Here is a 16,655-nt window from a genome sequence, read left to right on the forward strand (position 1 = left end):
GCCTTACCTCCAAATCACTTTCTGGGGCAATCTTCCCAGAGCTCCCGCCAGTTTGTCAGCAATGTCTTCTGACAGATACTTGACACCAGCTCCAAAAGATACCAGGATGAAGCCGTGTTCATTAGCACCATTGACCCACCTTTGGAGATCCTGTAAGGCAAAAATGTAGCAGTCAACGTCCTGAAAGACCAGGAACGATTCATTTTGCAGGAAGATACACAAGTTGCTTTTTTTTTTTTTCTTCTCTCCCTCCCCAGTATGACTGATTTGCACCAAATAAAAATGCAGTTTAAAGGGGCCGGATGGTGGCACACCTGGTTGAGTGCTTGTTTTGCAATGTGCAAGGACCCAGGTTCAAGCTCCCGGTCCCCACCTGCAGGGGGAAAGTTTTTGCGAGTGGTAAAGCAGGATTGTAGGTGTCTTTCTGTCCCTTTCCCTCTCTGCCTCTCCCTTCCACTCGATTTCTTTCTTTTTCTTTAAGAATTTATTTATTTATTAATGAAAAAGATAGGAATAGAGAGAAAGAACCAGACATCACTCTGGTACATGTGCTGCCGGAGATTGAACTTGGAACCTCATGCTTGAGAATTAAATGCTTTATCCACTGAGCCACCTCCTGGACCACTCTGCTTGATTTCTGACTGTCTCTATCCAATAAATAAATAAAGACAATTAAAAAAATTTTAATGCAGTTTAAGGGATATCGTCCCAATTTTATTTTGTTCCCCAGGCACAAGTTTGTTTTGATTGAAAGTTATCTATAACTTACTTTGTGATCCTAATGAGCTCACCTGTTCTCTAAAATTTAACATTTTTCATCTCCAAAAATGGTAGTGATACTATACAAGGACACTGAAGAGATTGCATGAGTTCAAATATGTAAATAAAAAAGAGCATCTCAAGTGAAAATAACCCTTTTATCTTTCTGGACAGGATGTCTGATAAAAACATACAGATTGTATAATAAAATAATATACACACTGAGAAGAAAATTAAGCTATATTCTTGCAAAAAGATGTTTTATTTCACTCCTGCTCTGCGCCTTGTGTTTTAGATTTTTCAGAATAAAGTTGTTTTCAACAAAGACACGAGGACTGGTTAAAAAATGTTTTTCTCATAGCAACATATCTAGTTGTCAGTTTTTCAGACTGGTACACAGAATGTCAGCATATTCAACTGATTTCCAAGATTATGCCAAAAGCATTTGGGTCCCTTACACCTAGGGACTATGACTTATGAAATCGAGGAGACCAAGAATATTAAATGGAGAAAGAAGAGTCTTTTCAACAAATGGTGTTGGGAAAACTGGATTGAAACACGCAGAAGGATGAAGTAGGACTACTGCATGCTGCCATGCACCAAAGTCAACTCTAAGTGGATCAAAGGCCAGAAATCATTAAATACATAAAATAAAATATTAGCAGAACACACCACAATATATGCTTCAGAAATATTTTTAGAAACTCAAGCCCAGCAGCAAGGAGAACAAAAATAAACCAATGAGACTGCATCAAACTCAAAAGTTTCTGCACAGCAAAAGGAAGCATCAGTTAGGTTAGGGTTAGGGTTAGGGTTAGGGTTAGGGTTAGGGTTAGGGTTAGGGTTAGTGAGAGATCTTTATACACCATACATCACACAAAGGGTTAAAACAAAAATATCAAAAAATCTCACAAAACTTAGCAATAAGAAAAAACAGACAATCCAGGTCCAGGTGGTGGTGCACCTGGCTAATTGCATGTACAAAGACTGGGGTTCAAATCTCTTGTCAGCATATGAAGGGGGAAAGCTTCAAGAGTGGTAAAGCAGGGTTTAAGGTGTCTCCCTGTCTATTTCCCTTTCTGTCTTCCCCATCTCAATTTCTCTCTGTTCTATTAAAATAAAGTAGAAAAAAAAAAAAGATAGAAAAAGAAAAAAGGTTATCCCATTCAAAAGCAGGGAGAGTTCATGAACATAATCTTCACCAAAGATGATATCAAAATTGGTCTGCAGATATATATATATATATATATATATATATATATATATTCATATTCAGTGATTGTAAGAGCAAGGCAAATCAAGACAAGGAGATACCACTTCACACCTGTGAGCATGTCATCTCTTACAAAGGACAGAAACAAGTGGTGGTGAGGATGTGTGGAGAAAATATTCCTCTACACTGTTGGTAGGAATATAAATAAATTGTTTCAGCCTCTGTGAAAAACAATCTGGAGGTTTTTCAGAATATTAGAAATGACCTACCATATGATTCAGCAATTGCTTTGCTAAGGGTTTATCCAAAGAATACAAAACATCTGTCAGAAGAGAACTAGTTTTACACCTATGTTCATAGCAGCACGACTTGTAAGAACCTAAGTTTTGGAAATAATGTCCAAGGATAGATGGGTGGTTGTGAAAGTTGTATGAAATGCTACGCAATGGTGTGAGAAATGATGAAATCTTCTCTATTACTATATCCTGGATGGAACATGAAGGATTCGTGTTAAATGAGGTGAATCAGAAAGAGAAAGGTGAATATTAACCAGACAACTTCATTCATACCTTGGAGATCAGCCTGTAAAAGTCTCATAAAGTTAAAAATGAGCCTACCCTATGACCCAGCAATCTGTCTCCTGGAGATTTACTCTAAGGAACCAAACATCCATCCAAAACGGTCTGTGTGTATCTATGTTCATAGCAGCACAATTTGTAATAGCCAAACCCTGGAAGCAACCCAGGTGTCCAACAACAAGTGAGTGGCTGAGTAAGTTGTGGTCTATATACACAATGGAATACTACTCAGCTGTGAAGAAGGATGAATTCATCTTCTTCACCAAATCTTGGAATGGAGCTTGAAGGAATCATGTGAAGCGAGATAAGCCAGAAAGAAAAGGATGAATATGGGCTGGACACCTGGGCTGCTTCCAGGTTTTGGCTCTAACAAATTGTGCTGCTATGAACATGGGTGTACACACATCTTTTTGGATGGGTGTGTTTGGTTCTTTAGGATATATTCCCAGCACAGGAATTACACAGCAATTTTTTATGGTGTGAGTAAAGAAAGAGATTCTGAATTTAGTATGCCTAGCAGGTTAAATTAGCTGCACTTCTGCTCATAGCACAAACTTGAATTAGTGATTCTTGACTGCAGGCTTAGTCCAGGAAACCCAACCACAGGATTGTTTCCCTTTGAGAGGATCACAAATCAAACCAGAAGTCTCAAAGTAACCACTGCTTAAATTATAGCACTAACTAGTTCAATTTAACAAGGATTTCTTTCTTTTCTCCTTTCCTCCCTCCCTCCCTTTCTTCCTTCCTTCCTTCCTTTCTCCCTTTTGTCATTTTATTGCAGGGTTAATGGTTTACAGTACAGATGTTAAACACAGAGGTAAAATTTTTTAGCTCACCATCTACAAAACACTCTCGCCTTCAGCTCGGGTCTTTCTCCACTACTATGCAGCAGGACTTCAAAGCAGGCTCCTGCTCTGCACACCTTCCTCAGAGTCCTTAGCTTTGGTGCGATACGCTGAACCCAGTCCAAGTTTTACACCGTGTTTCCCCTTTCTGTTCTTATTTCTTAAATTCTGCCTACCAATGAGAATATCCCACATTCATTCTTCTCTTTTCGGCCTATCTCACTTGACCTGATTTCTTCAAGCTCCATCCAAGATGAGGCCAAGGAGATGGCTTGGCCATTCTTAACAGCTGAGTCATATTCCACTGCATGTACGTATCACAAGTTTTGTATCACTCATCTGTTGCTGGACACCTGGGTTGCTTCCAGTTTGGGCTATTACAGGTGTGCATAGAACTCTCTGGCTGCATGTGGTTGTTTCTTTAGGGTCTATCTCCTGAGGACTTTGAAAGATTTATTCATGAATGGAAGAGAGAACCAGTGCCCCACTCTAGCATATACAATACTGCAGATCAAACTCAGGACCTCATAGACAGATCTGAAATTTCGGAGCCAGGCAGTGGCGCACCTGGTTAAGCACTCACACTACAGTGCACGAGGACCCAGGTTCAACTCCTGGTCCCCACCTGCAGGGGGAAGCTTCACAAGTGGTGAAGCAGGTCTGCAGGTGTCTCTCTCCCTCTCTACTTCTCCCTTCCCTCTCAGTTTCTCTCTGTATCCAGTAATAAGTAAGTAAATAAACAGATATTTTTTAAAATCTGGAGTTTCCTCATTATGCTATATCCTGGGTCACACAGCTGAGGTCTTGTGTCCATGGGAGACCCAGGCTATGCTTTTTTCGTCTTCTTTTTCTTTCTTTATTATTGGATAGAGACAGAGTGGAGAGGGAAATACAGTGAAGGAAGAAGACAGAGAGATGCCTGCTTCACCACTTATGAAGAATGGGGGGACATATAAAATTTCTCGTCAGGATTTAGAGCTCATTATTTGCATTAAGACATTCCTGCATACCCCACCTGCAGGGGGAAAGCTTCAGGAGTGGTGAAGCAGGGTTTGCAGGCGTCTGTCTCCTCCTCTATTTCTCCTTCCCTTTTCAGTGTCTGTCTCTAATAAATGAATAAATAAGTAAAAAAAAAAAAGACATTCCTGCATAAAATCTCGTTGTAACTTGCCCTATCACATAAGGTAACTTTCAATTACAAAGAAACGGATAACAACAAGTATGGACATGTAATGCTCTGACAAATGTCTGAATAAAGGTGCTTTTGATGGAAAAGAGTGAGCAAGAGAAAACATAAAAATATAAAGAAATAAAAAGAAATCATCTAGAACCTAAATAATCATTACTTAGTTGTACAAGAGAATACTTGTCATTTTACTCCTTCCACAATCTCATTTTATTATAAAATCGAACTGTTTGCTCTCGAGAGTAATAACAAATCTTAAACTTCCTCACTGGGGGCGGGGGTGTCAGGCGGTAGTGCAGGGGGTTAAGAGCAGGTACACTCTCCAGGTGAGCTATTTTGCTGGCCCCAAACCAAGTTACCGTATTGCCTGCTAAAAAATAAATAAATAAATAAATAAATAAATAAATAAATAAATAAATAAATAGAGGGAGTCGGGCTATAGCGCAGCGGGTTAAGCGCAGGTGGCGCAAAGCACAAGGACCAGCATAAGGATCCTAGTTTGGCACCCAGCTCCCCACTTGCACGGGAGTCACCTCACAAGCAGTAAAGCAGGTCTGCAGGTATCTTTCTCTCCCCCTTTCTGTCTTCCCCTCCTCTCTACATTTCTCTCTGTCCTATCCAACAACAATGACATCAATAACAATGATAATAATAACCACAACAATGGTAAAACAACCAGGGTAACAAAAGGGAAAAAATGGCCTCCAAGAACAGTGGATTCCTGGTGCAGGCGCTGAGCCCCGGCAAGAACCCTGAAGGAAAAAAAAAATCCTCATTGGGAAGTATAAATGAGTAATTCAAGAAAATATACTAATTTTGTATTTAAATTTTCCCATCAACTACAGTATCTGGTTAACACGGTCAACTACAAATTATTCTTTAACTATATACAGGGATCTGGTAAGTAGAAATGACCTAGGAAGCTAGAACTTGTTAGTCATAAATGAAAAAATTATAGCAAATTATGTGGTAGGCTATGATTTTCCAACCACAGTTCAAGTATTATCTCCAGTCCTACCTGCACTCTCAGAACCTTCTCCTCCCAGCAAGTGCAGCTCCCTGAGCCCACAGTCCTTGAACTTGGGCAGGTCTGAGGTTTCTCAGATCAACAGGACAGAGTACAAGTAATGCTACTTAGCACTTAAAGCTAAATCATAAAAAGGATATAGACATCCTCTGTTCTTTTTCTGTTGTTTGTTTTTAGAGACAGATGAAGAGAGACAGAGAGTGAGAGAGGCCATAGTACCCAAGTTTCCTTGGATGTGGTAAGGGTTGGGTTCAAAACTGAATGGTGCACATGGCAAAGCAGTGCCCTACCCAAGTGAGCTATTTCACTTGCCCAAGCTTCTCTGTCTTAAAAGATCTACATTTGATTCCCAGTTGCCACACAAAGAGACCACAGTAAGTGGTCTACTAAGTCCCCCAGCCAAGGTCTCAGCCAACAGTAATACTGACAGTCAAACATGATTCTAAGTGACCTTGGGAGATGATTACAGCTTCCTTTTTTTTTTTTTTTTTTTTGCCTCCAGGGTTATTGCTGGGTTGTTGCTGCTGCTACTGTTGTTGTTGGGTAGGACAGAGAGAAACTGAGAGAGGAGGGAAAGACAGAGAGGGGGAGAGAAAGATAGACAACTGCAGACCTGCTTCACCGCCTGCTTGCGAAGCGACTCCCCTGCAGGTGGGGTGTGGGGGCTCAAACTGGGATCCCTGCACTGATCCTTGCACTTGGTACTATATGCGCTTAACCCTGTGTGCAACTGTCAGGCCCCCAGCTTCTAACTCTAAAGTCTGACAGTTGAGCCCCAGACAATGGGAAGGACAAGGAAGGCATTCTCACTGAACCCCCCTGTGTCTCCTACCTACAGACCCTGTGGTCATCACAAATGGCTGCTGAAGTATTCTAAGTAGAGCGTCTCAATGGATTTTCACTTGGTTATTCTCTCAAGGGTCACACGTGGATTTTGAAAACAAGTCCAAGAGATTCCATAATGACAAAGCCAAGGGATTCACATGAAGTCCCTAGCATTTTTTTTGTTTGTTTGTTTCTCAGAAAAGATAGGAAAACGAGGAAGTAACTAATATCTGACTTTGACTATAAACCCATCTAATTATTATTTTCTTTTTTAAAAGATATTTTACTTATTAATGAGAGAAAAAGGAGAGAGGGGGAGGAGAGAGTGAGGGAAAGAGAGTGAGAGAATCACCAAAGCATCACTCTGGCACATTGCATGTGGGGGAATGAACTCAGACTTGAAAGTCCAATGCTCTACCCAGTGTGTCACTTCCCAGACCACTAAATAATTTCTCCTAAGAATATAAGCTATGAATAAAATTGAGTCCCAGCACCAAAGACTCGAGTTTTCAGCCATGGACTTACAGTCTTCATCAAAACTTCAACAGAAAAAAATGCAGTAAGTAGCTGACATTTGCATCGTATTTATTTATTATTGGACAGAAACAGGGAGAAATTGAGAGGGGAGGAGGGGATAGAAAGGGAAAGGGAAAGAGACAGACGCCTATAGCCCTGTTTCTCCACCTGTGAAGCTTTCCCCATACAGGTGGGGAACAGAGGCTTGAACCTGGGTCCATGTGCACTGTAATGTGTACGCTTAATTAGGTGTGCCACTGCCTGGGCATTAGCTGACTTTTTTGTTTGTTTGTTTGTTTGTTTCAGATAGACTTTAATCTTGAAAATGAACAGTGAAGACAAAACAATGTTATTAAATTTTAGAAACTGGAATCAAGCATTCACATGCTTGTACAAACAGTAATAAATCTAGTTGATTTATAAATATGCATCCCATGCAGTACTGGCAGTGTGTGTACTGGTGCATGTGTGCGTGTGCGTGTGCGTGCAGAGGCAAAAAAGGAGGCCAGAGTTGAAACTTTTCATAGAGTGGGGTCACTGCCAGGCACCAAGTGGCTCTCCTCTCTGTCACTGACCCAGCCAAGTTCCCTGAGGAAATGGCACAGCCAGTGTTCTCACGGGACACCACCATACTCAGCACAGCTCCACAGAGCATGGCAAAATAGTACAGCAGACACTGTTCCACTTTTTTGATGGAGAAACTGAGGCAGGCTGAGGAAGGCCACAGCTAGGAGATAAACAAGCTCCAAGGTCTGCACTTGTCTCTGCTTTAGCTGACAGTTTCCAACATCATTCTTCTAGTCCCCTTTCCTTTCTGCATGAACTGGTGTTATAGGATAGAATCCAGGGCCCACATATTAACAACATCAGTAATTCAGTAACAGTTAAGCAAACTTTTATTGGTCACTTTCTATGTGCCAAGAAATACAAAGGAACAACATATAGTAGGTAGCCCAGCCAGAAATTCATATACCAGTTCAGACTTACGGGTTTCACTACATAAATCTGTCTTTACTCTATTTCCTTCCTCTGTGCTCAAGAAACAGAGAACTTGGAAATCAATATTTTTAGTCCACCTGCATGTTAGCTATCAAGCTGATCCCAAAACTACCAAAAGTCATTTGCCCTCAGGAGAAGACCTAAAATAAAAATCCCTATTCTCATCTGCTCTCTTCCTACTTCCCAATGTTATATTTAAAAATATGTATTTATACCTAGATATACACCAGTTTCTGTGAGAGAGAGCTTATGTGCACACGTATCCATAAACTACTGCAAAATATATACCTGAAAGCAGAAGTACACTAGAGTTTGCAGTGAGTACCTCCCTAACACTTCCTCTCCACTATTCCAAGCTTGGGATCCATGATTGCTCAACAAATTGTTTGGCTTCATATGTTAACTCTCTTTTCAATCACCAGGTTCCAGATGCCACCAGGATGCTGGCTAGGCTTCCCTGGATTGAAGACCCCACCAATGTGTCCTGGAGCTCAGCTTCCCCAGAGACACACCTTACTAGGGAAAGAGAGAGGCAGACTGGGAGTATGGACCAACCAGTCAACGCCCATGTTCAGCAGGGAAGCAATTACAGAAGCCAGACCTTCTACCTTCTGCAACCCTCAACGACCCTGGGTCCATGCTCCCAGAGGGCTAGAGAATGGGAAAGCTACCATGGGAGGGGGTGGGTTATGGGGATTGGGTGGTGGGAATTGTGTGGAGTTGTACCCCTCCTACCTTATGTTTTTGTTCACTAATCCTTTCTTAAATAAAAAATTTAAAAATATATGTATTTATATTAGATTTCTGTATATTACAGCTAAGCTCTCTCTCTCCCTCTCTCTCTAAGATTTTATTTATTTATGAGAAAGACAGGAAGAGAGAAAGAACCAGACATCACACTGGTACATGTCCTGCAGGGGATCAAAAGCAAACTCGGGACCTCATGCTTGAGAGTCCAAAGCTTTACCATTGCGCCACCTCCCGGACCACAACTGAATTTTCTCTTGATTTCACAGTTACACTTCCAAGGGAACAGTGTTGTAGCAAACAATCAAAAGTTGTAGGGTGGGGTGAGGTGGTAATGCACTCAGTAGAATGCACATGTCATCATGCACAAAGACCTAGGTTCAAGGCCTGGTTCTCACCTGAAGGTTACCAGTTAAGCAGTACTGAAAATGTCTCTCTCCCCTCCCCCTCTCTTGCTCACCCTCTGTTAAATTAGAAATAAGGGAAAAAAAATTATTGCTGAGAGTAAGTACCAAACTATAAAAGCCTGGTGGTAAAAAAAAAAATGTTGTGGTCAAGTTGTAGCACACCTGGTTGTGCACACATGCTGCAATGTTCAAGGACCCAGGTTCGAGTCCCCAGTCCCTACCTGCCGGGGGAAAGCTTTGCAAGTGGTGAAGTAGTGCTGCAGGTGTCTCTCTTGTCTCTTTCCCTCTCTGTCCCCCCCCTTCTTATTGACTTCTGGCTGTCTCTATCCAACAAATAAAGAAAATTAAAAAATTAATTTAAATATGTTATATGCTAACAGTTTTAAAAATAATCAGACTGCTCCCCACTTGCAGGGGGTCTGCTTCATGAGTGGTGAAGCAGATCTGCAGGTGTCTATCTTTCTCTCTCCCTCTCTATCTCCACATCCCCTCTCAAATTTTCTCTAATAAAAAAATGGGAAAGAAATAGCTACCAGGAGCAGTGGATTTCTAGTGCCAGCACCGAGTCCCAATGACTAGAGGTCAAAAAGAAAAAAAAAAAGAAGCAATCAGAAACACACTGATTGTTCATTTCAATAAAATAAATAAAATATGAAAAATTTATTTCAACTGGAGAAACCTTTGGAAAAATCAAAGATAATCCATCTTTCTTTTCCTGGTAATATTTTTTAAAAGATTTTTTTATTTTTTATTATCTTTATTTACTTATTGGATAGAGACAGTCAGAAATAGAAAGGGAATGGAGTCAGGCTGTAGTGCAGCGGGTTAAGCGCAGGTGGCGCAAAGCACAAGAACCGGCATAAGGATCCAGGTTCGAACCCCGGCTCCCCACCTGCAGGGGAGTCGCTTCACAGGCGGTGAAGCAGGTCTGCAGGTGTCTATCTTTCTCTCCCCCTCTCTGTCTTCCCCTCCTCTCTCCATTTCTCTCTGTTCTATCCAACAACGACAACAACAATAATAACTACAACAACAAAACAACAAGGGCAACAAAAGGGAATAAATAAATAAAATAAACATATAAAAAAAAAGAAATAGAGAGGGAAGGAGGAGATAGAGAGGGAGAGAGACAGAAAGATACCTGCAGCCCTACTTCACCACTTGTGAAGCTTTCCTCCTGCAGGTGGGGACTGGGGGCTCAAACCTGGGTCCTTGCTTATTGTAACATATGCTCAACCAGGTGCGCCAGCACCTGGCCCCTCCTGGTGTTTGGTGTTACTTACTAGATTATAAACCTGTAAAAAGGAAGAAACACAGAATTTGGCTAAAACTAGCCTAGGACATATCATTTTCTAGATAAATGATTCATATCCTTCAAGATCAACGACAGCATCAAAATCCACCTGGTTTAATTTCACTCAAGTGCTTAAGAAAACAAGAAAATAAAAACCAATCAAAGAGAGAAAATGGGTCCTGATAGTAAGGTTCTGAAATTCCCTTTCAAGAAATTCTACAGTGGTTATGCTAGCAATTCTGACCACTCCTTGGACATGTTAATGTACTTTTGTTCATGGAACTTCCTCCAATATAAATGCAGCCTGAAGTCCTCTCACAAAGTTCCTTACTTATTTTCAGGCCTTCAAGACTGAATCATGTTCCATATATTAAGCTTAGGTCTCTCAGAAACTCATACAGAAGTTGCAAACACAGTCATTCGTCCCACAGAAATGTACCGATTACCAAGTTCAGCACTATTAGAAGAAAATTCAGTTTGGGAGAATGAAGCTTTGTTTGAGATATAATACCTTAATTCTGTGGCAATGCCCTGAAGAGGTTAGTTAAAATAAAGTGTTCTTAACCTGGCTCAAGAAAACGTAATTATGTTTTTTTAAAAATCTGTATTTATTCCCTTTTTGTTGCCATTGTTGTTTGTTGTTATTGGATAGGACAGAGAGAAATGGAGAGAAGAGGGGAAGATAGAGGGAGAGAAAGATAGACACCTGCAGACCTGCTTCACCGCCTGTGAAGTGACTCCCCTGCAGGTGGGGAGCCGGGGGCTCAAACCAGGATCCTTATGCTGATCCTTGTGCTTTGTGCCACGTGCACTTAACCCGCTGTGCTACTCCCAATTATGTTTTTTTTTTAAGTCCTGTGGGACTTGGCAGAAAATGCAATACCACAACTCACACAATGTTCCCATCCCATTCAATGCTAATTCTTTAAGTTTTTAAAATTTTTTAAAAGATTATTATCTTTATTTATTTATTGGATAGAGACAGCCAGAAATCAAGAAGGAAGCACGTGATAAAGTAGGAGAGAGAGAGAGAGAGAGAGAGAGAGAGAGAGAGAGACACCTACAACACTGCTTTACCACTCGCAAAGCTTTTCCCCTGCAGGTGGGAACCAGAAGCTCTAACAGGGTCCTTGTGCCCTGTGACATGTGCGCTCAACCAAGTGCGCCACCACCCGCCTCCAGCACTAATTTTTTCCTGAGAGTTTTCCTGTCTGAATTGTCCCAACTGTAATTCAAGTGGCTTACTTAAGAGCTTTGTTAACTGGGAAATGATATGCATGTACAAACTATTGTATTTACTGTCGACTGTGAAATATTAATCCCCCAATAAGTAAATTTTTAAAAAAAGAGCTTTGGCACTCATCAATCCTGAATTTCTATCAAAATGTAAACTTAAGTTTATGTTCTTTCATTCCTTCCTCCTGAACATAGTGTCTAGAGGCTGAATTTTGTGTCACTTTCTCCAGTCATTGCTTTTTTAGAACATGACATAAACAAAACCTGCAGATGCATCTTAATCACGGGGTCCTTGTCCTTTCAGTCTTTACCTTTGCCCTGAAACTAAAAGTATGCAAACTAAAACACCAGCGAAGAAACAAGAACCAAGATGGCTTTTTGGATTTCCTTTCAGAGTTCCTAGTTTGGAGCAAGGGAACACTTTAAAGGGGCAGTCCTTTTATTATTATTTTTTTTTTCTTCTTCTTCAATTTTTTTTTTTTTTTTTTTGATAGGACAGAGAGAAACTGAGAGGGAAGGGGATGAGAGAGAGAGAAAGAGAGACACTCCCAGACCTGCTTTACCGGCTATGAAGCGATCCCCCTGTAGGTGGGGAGCCAGGGACTCAAACCAGAATCCTTGAGTGGGTCCTTATGCTTCATACTATGTACACTTTAACTTGCTATGCTACCGCCTGGCCCTTGGAAGTCCTTTTTAAGTTTGTTCTGATTGACATATATACTTACCCAGAAACCACATCTCTCAGACTCCTATAAATAAGACACAGAAGACAGGCACCAGGTTTTGCATTAAAAGAATGCCTTTAAATGCAAAAGGAAAAGAATCTTTAAACAATTGATTCCATCCTCTTTATTTTCCTATGAGATTCCTCTTACTGGTCTTGGAGACAATATATGTTATTTTGAAATACATAGTTTTCTCAGAGGCAGTAAAAGTCGAACAGCGACTATAAAAACTACTCTGACAATAAACTCACTATGAAAGAGAACAGTGAAACCAACAAAATGAAGTTTTAGTGCTGAGTGCTAGTTTATTCTGCTAACCATTCTGGATAATTCATTAGATTGGTGCTTATGAGAGTGAAAACAGAGGAGTGGGATTCAGAAGGAAATATTCACAGCCCAACAAATACATAAAAAAAGGAGGGGGACAAATATTGGGATATTTTAAAAAGTGACCCTTAGACCAAGGATTTAGCTAAAGAATCTCACATGGGAAAGACTCCATTGACAAAATCCTAGCAAAAACATTTCAGCTGCATACTCATACTTCCTAGAGCTACTACCAGTTCAGCATCGTGTGTCTCATATCTGTTGGATGTGGGATCAGACATTATGCTCTATTAATGATACTATCCTTTCTAGACACATTTAAAAGGTAGATTAGTCTCCTGACATATAGATGAGAAGGTTTCTATACTAGTTTGGGACTTACAGGTGAACTTCATCCCCCCTGCCCCCAACCAAGCTGTCTCTTAAGGAATGGATGCAAGGAGACCAAGGGTCACAGATAACAATTTTGAAGTTCAGAGAAGTTGGGCAAATTCATTCAAGAGCCCTACAACCAGTAGAAATGAACTGCTGCTAAAGCACAAACTTGTATTGCATCCAAGTCTGTGTTTGCTCCAGTATCAAGTGGCCTCTTGAGGTTAGTTCCAACTGACTTTCCTTTTGGAATTTATGGAGAAGAACCAATGGGAAAAAAAAAAAACTGAAATGTCAAGGCAAAAAAAAAATGGGAGAACACAGGGTGCAAATTCTTCCAAATTAACAAGATCCCAGAGAGGCTTCATCATTCCATCCTGGCCATCTCCACTGCATCTGGCCAATCATGGCACCTGGAATAATGCCTGACAATCAGTATTTGCTGACAGAACTGATGCATGAATGAAGTCAGTGAGTGGAGTTTGGTAAAGACAGTGGCAAAGAGCCAGAGACTGTTGCCCTTCATTTTCACTTGGGAGTTTTCTTTCACAAATAGTACGGGCATTCAAATCCTAGCAGGTTATACAATTTACAGAAGTCATGAAAGAGCCTACAGATCATCTGATGGAAGATCAGTACAAGGTAGTACCAGCCAATACTGCTCAGCAAGTTAAAGAACAAATAAACCAAGGAAGGACTGGGAGGAGAGGAGAGGGGAGGGGAGGGGAGGGGAGGGGAGGGGAGGGGAGGGGAGGGGAGGGGAGGGGAAGGGAGGGGGGAAAAAAGAGGGAAGGGAAGGGAGGGGAGGGGAGGAGGGATGGGAAGAGAGGAGGGGAGGAAAGGAGAGAAAGGAAGGGAGGGAGGGAGGGAGGGGAAAGGAAGGAAAACACCAACGCACCTGCACCTCCACCACCGTAAGTGGAGCTCCCTTGGTGAGACTGAGGGAGTGAAGCAGGGGGTAAGAGAGGAGGGTATCTAGGCCTAGGTAATAAATATATGATTAGATGATTCATGGTGTCTTTTCTAGGCCATTCTACTAGACTGTGAGGTTTATTAGGGCTAAGTCTAATCATGGAGGTCTATAAGCACTTTAACTTTAAGGTATATAATTGTCCCTTACTTAGGAATACACATACACATCTATTCAGAACCCTGGGCCCTAGCCTATATCTAGCATCTGTAACTTTGTTAGAAACATGTCATCTGAAATGGAACTGATAGTCCCATGTGCTCCCCTGTGGTTCTGGAAAAGGAACCCAAAGTCTCACACAAGAAAAGGCATGCATTTCATCTCTCAATTCTGGGCACTTCTTTCATAAAGATGAAGTAATGACCCCAGTCAAAATACCTATCAGCTCAGAAAAGACCTAAGGTGAACTTTGAATGGAAACTAGAAAAATGTTGTCTAGTAAGAGAAAACTTTGAATGGAAACTAGAAAAATGTTGTCTAGTAAGAGAAAACTTTTAATGGAAACTAGAAAAATCTTGTCTAGTAAGAGATAACTAATGGCCATCAGACCTGAATATGCGTGTTCTGTGACAACCAACTTATAAAACCCAGAGAAACAATAAAATGACAAAATCTTACCATCCAAACAAGGATGGGCAGGAACAAGTTTACAATAAGAAAAGAACATTTATTATGAACCATAGATCAGAATGACCTAATGTCAGCATCAGCAGAAGCAGAAAGAACTTGCTCTCTGTGAAAGGAGACACACAGTACTATGGAAGTGGGAGATCGTATAATGGCTATACAAAAAGACTTTCATGGCACCAGGCAGTGATACACTTGGTTAAGCGCACACATTACCATGCACAAGGACCTGGGTTCAAACCCAAGGTCTCCACTTGCAGGGGGAAGCTTCACAAGCGGTGGAACAGACCTGCAGGTGTCTCTCTGTCTGTCTCTATCCTCTCTATCTCCCCCAGTATCTATCCAGTAATAAATAAATAAAAAGATAGAAAAAAAAAAAAGACTTTCATGCCTGAGGTTCCAAGATCTCAGGTTCAATTCTATGCACGGCTGTACACCAGAGCTGAGCAGTGCTCTGGTCTCTTTCTGCCTCTCACTCTCATTCCGATAAAAAATAATAAAAAATATTTTTTAAAAAAGCTGGGGGACTGGGCAGTGGCACACCTGGTTAAGTGCAGATAATAAATAATATGTGCAAGGACCTGTTCAAGGCCAGGGTTCAAGCCCCTGCTCCCCACATACAGAGGAGACACTTCATGAGCAGTGAAGCAGGTCTGCAGGTGTCTGTCTTTCTCTCTCTCTATCTCCCCCTCCCCTCTCAATTTCTCTCTGTTCTATCAAGTAAAAAATAAAAAAAGGAAAAAAAATGGCTGCCACGAGCAGTGGATCCGTAGTGGCACCAAGCCCCAGTGACAGCCCTGGAGTTGGCAGGGATTGGGGTGGGGTGGGGGGCTGCACAGTGTCTTATATAAGAAACCTCCGGGGGTCGGGCGGTGGCGCAGTGGGTTAAGCGCATGTGGCGCAAAGCGCAGAAACCGGCGTAAGGATCCCGGTTCGAGCCCCCGGCTCCCCACCTGCAGGGGAGTCGCTTCAAGGAGGTGAAGCAGGTCTGCAGGTGTCTGTCTTTCTCTCCCCTTCTCTGTCTTCCCCTCCTCTCTCCATTTCTCTCTGTCCTATCTAACAACGAATTGCGTCAACAAGGGCAATAATAATAACCACAACGAAGCTACACAAGGGCAACAAAAGGGGGAAAAAAAATGGCCTCCAGGAGCGGTGGATTCATGGTGCAGGCACCAAGCCCAGCAATAACCCTGGAGGAGGAAAAAAATAAAATAAATAAAATAAAATAAAAAAGAAACCTCCACAAACTTTGAATTTGTCAATGTGAAGTGTGAAGGAACAGATTGGGGGGAAGGCCAAAATGTCTCTAGCTTGTTCCCAGTCTGAGTTTTTCCTTTCTGAACCTTCCACAGAAGGTTAGTTAGTCCTGGGCTCTGCAGAGGATCTTATAGCAAGTATTTCCATGGAGCAGATCTAGAAACCAGAGGCAGAAAAACTAGCAGAGCGTCCTTGGAAGGTTCAGGTAAAAAAGAAAAGAAAAAGTTCTTAGTGAACCTGTTTGTCACCCCTATAGTCTAACTCCATACTCTGCAGGTCTCTGTCTCCTATACATGGCAGTCCTAAGTATCATATAAAGCAACCAGAAAATCTTTTTTTTTAATATTTCTTTATTTATTCCCTTTTGTTGCTGTTGTTGTTTTATTATTGTAGTTATTATTGTTGTCATCGTTGTTGGATAGGACAGAGAGAAATGGAGAGAGGAGGGGAAGACAGAGGGGGAGAGAAAGACAGACACCTGCAGACCTGCTTCACCGCCTGTGAAGCGACTCCCCTGCAGTTGGGGAGCCGGGGGCTCAAACCGGGATCCTTACATGGGTCCTTGCGCTTTGTGCGACGTGTGCTTAACCCACTGTGCTACCACCTGACTCCCCACAACCAGAAATTTAATATTCTTTTTCTATTACCATACTCAAGTGCCTCAAAGGTACAAGAGTTTTTTTGTTTGTTTGATTGATTTTTTGCTAAATTCTGCATTTCCAGGTGCTAACACAAGAAACTGAACTTA

At 41.5% G+C, this 16,655-nt stretch overlaps 1 protein-coding gene across 7 annotated transcripts in view; it reads right to left on the bottom strand.

Annotated features, from left to right (window-relative positions):
* UGT8 (UDP glycosyltransferase 8) overlaps nucleotides 1-16,655 on the bottom strand; it is a 193,256-nt gene that overhangs the window by 14,133 nt on the left and 162,468 nt on the right. For all 7 annotated transcript variants that reach the window (XM_060186115.1, XM_060186120.1, XM_060186119.1 and 4 more), the window contains one exon: nucleotides 8-150. In XM_060186115.1, coding sequence (XP_060042098.1) covers nucleotides 8-150 — 143 coding nt within the window. The remainder of the gene's footprint in view (nucleotides 1-7; nucleotides 151-16,655) is intronic.

This window comes from Erinaceus europaeus, chromosome 2 (genome assembly GCF_950295315.1).
Source record: "Erinaceus europaeus chromosome 2, mEriEur2.1, whole genome shotgun sequence".
NCBI lineage: Eukaryota > Metazoa > Chordata > Mammalia > Eulipotyphla > Erinaceidae > Erinaceus > Erinaceus europaeus.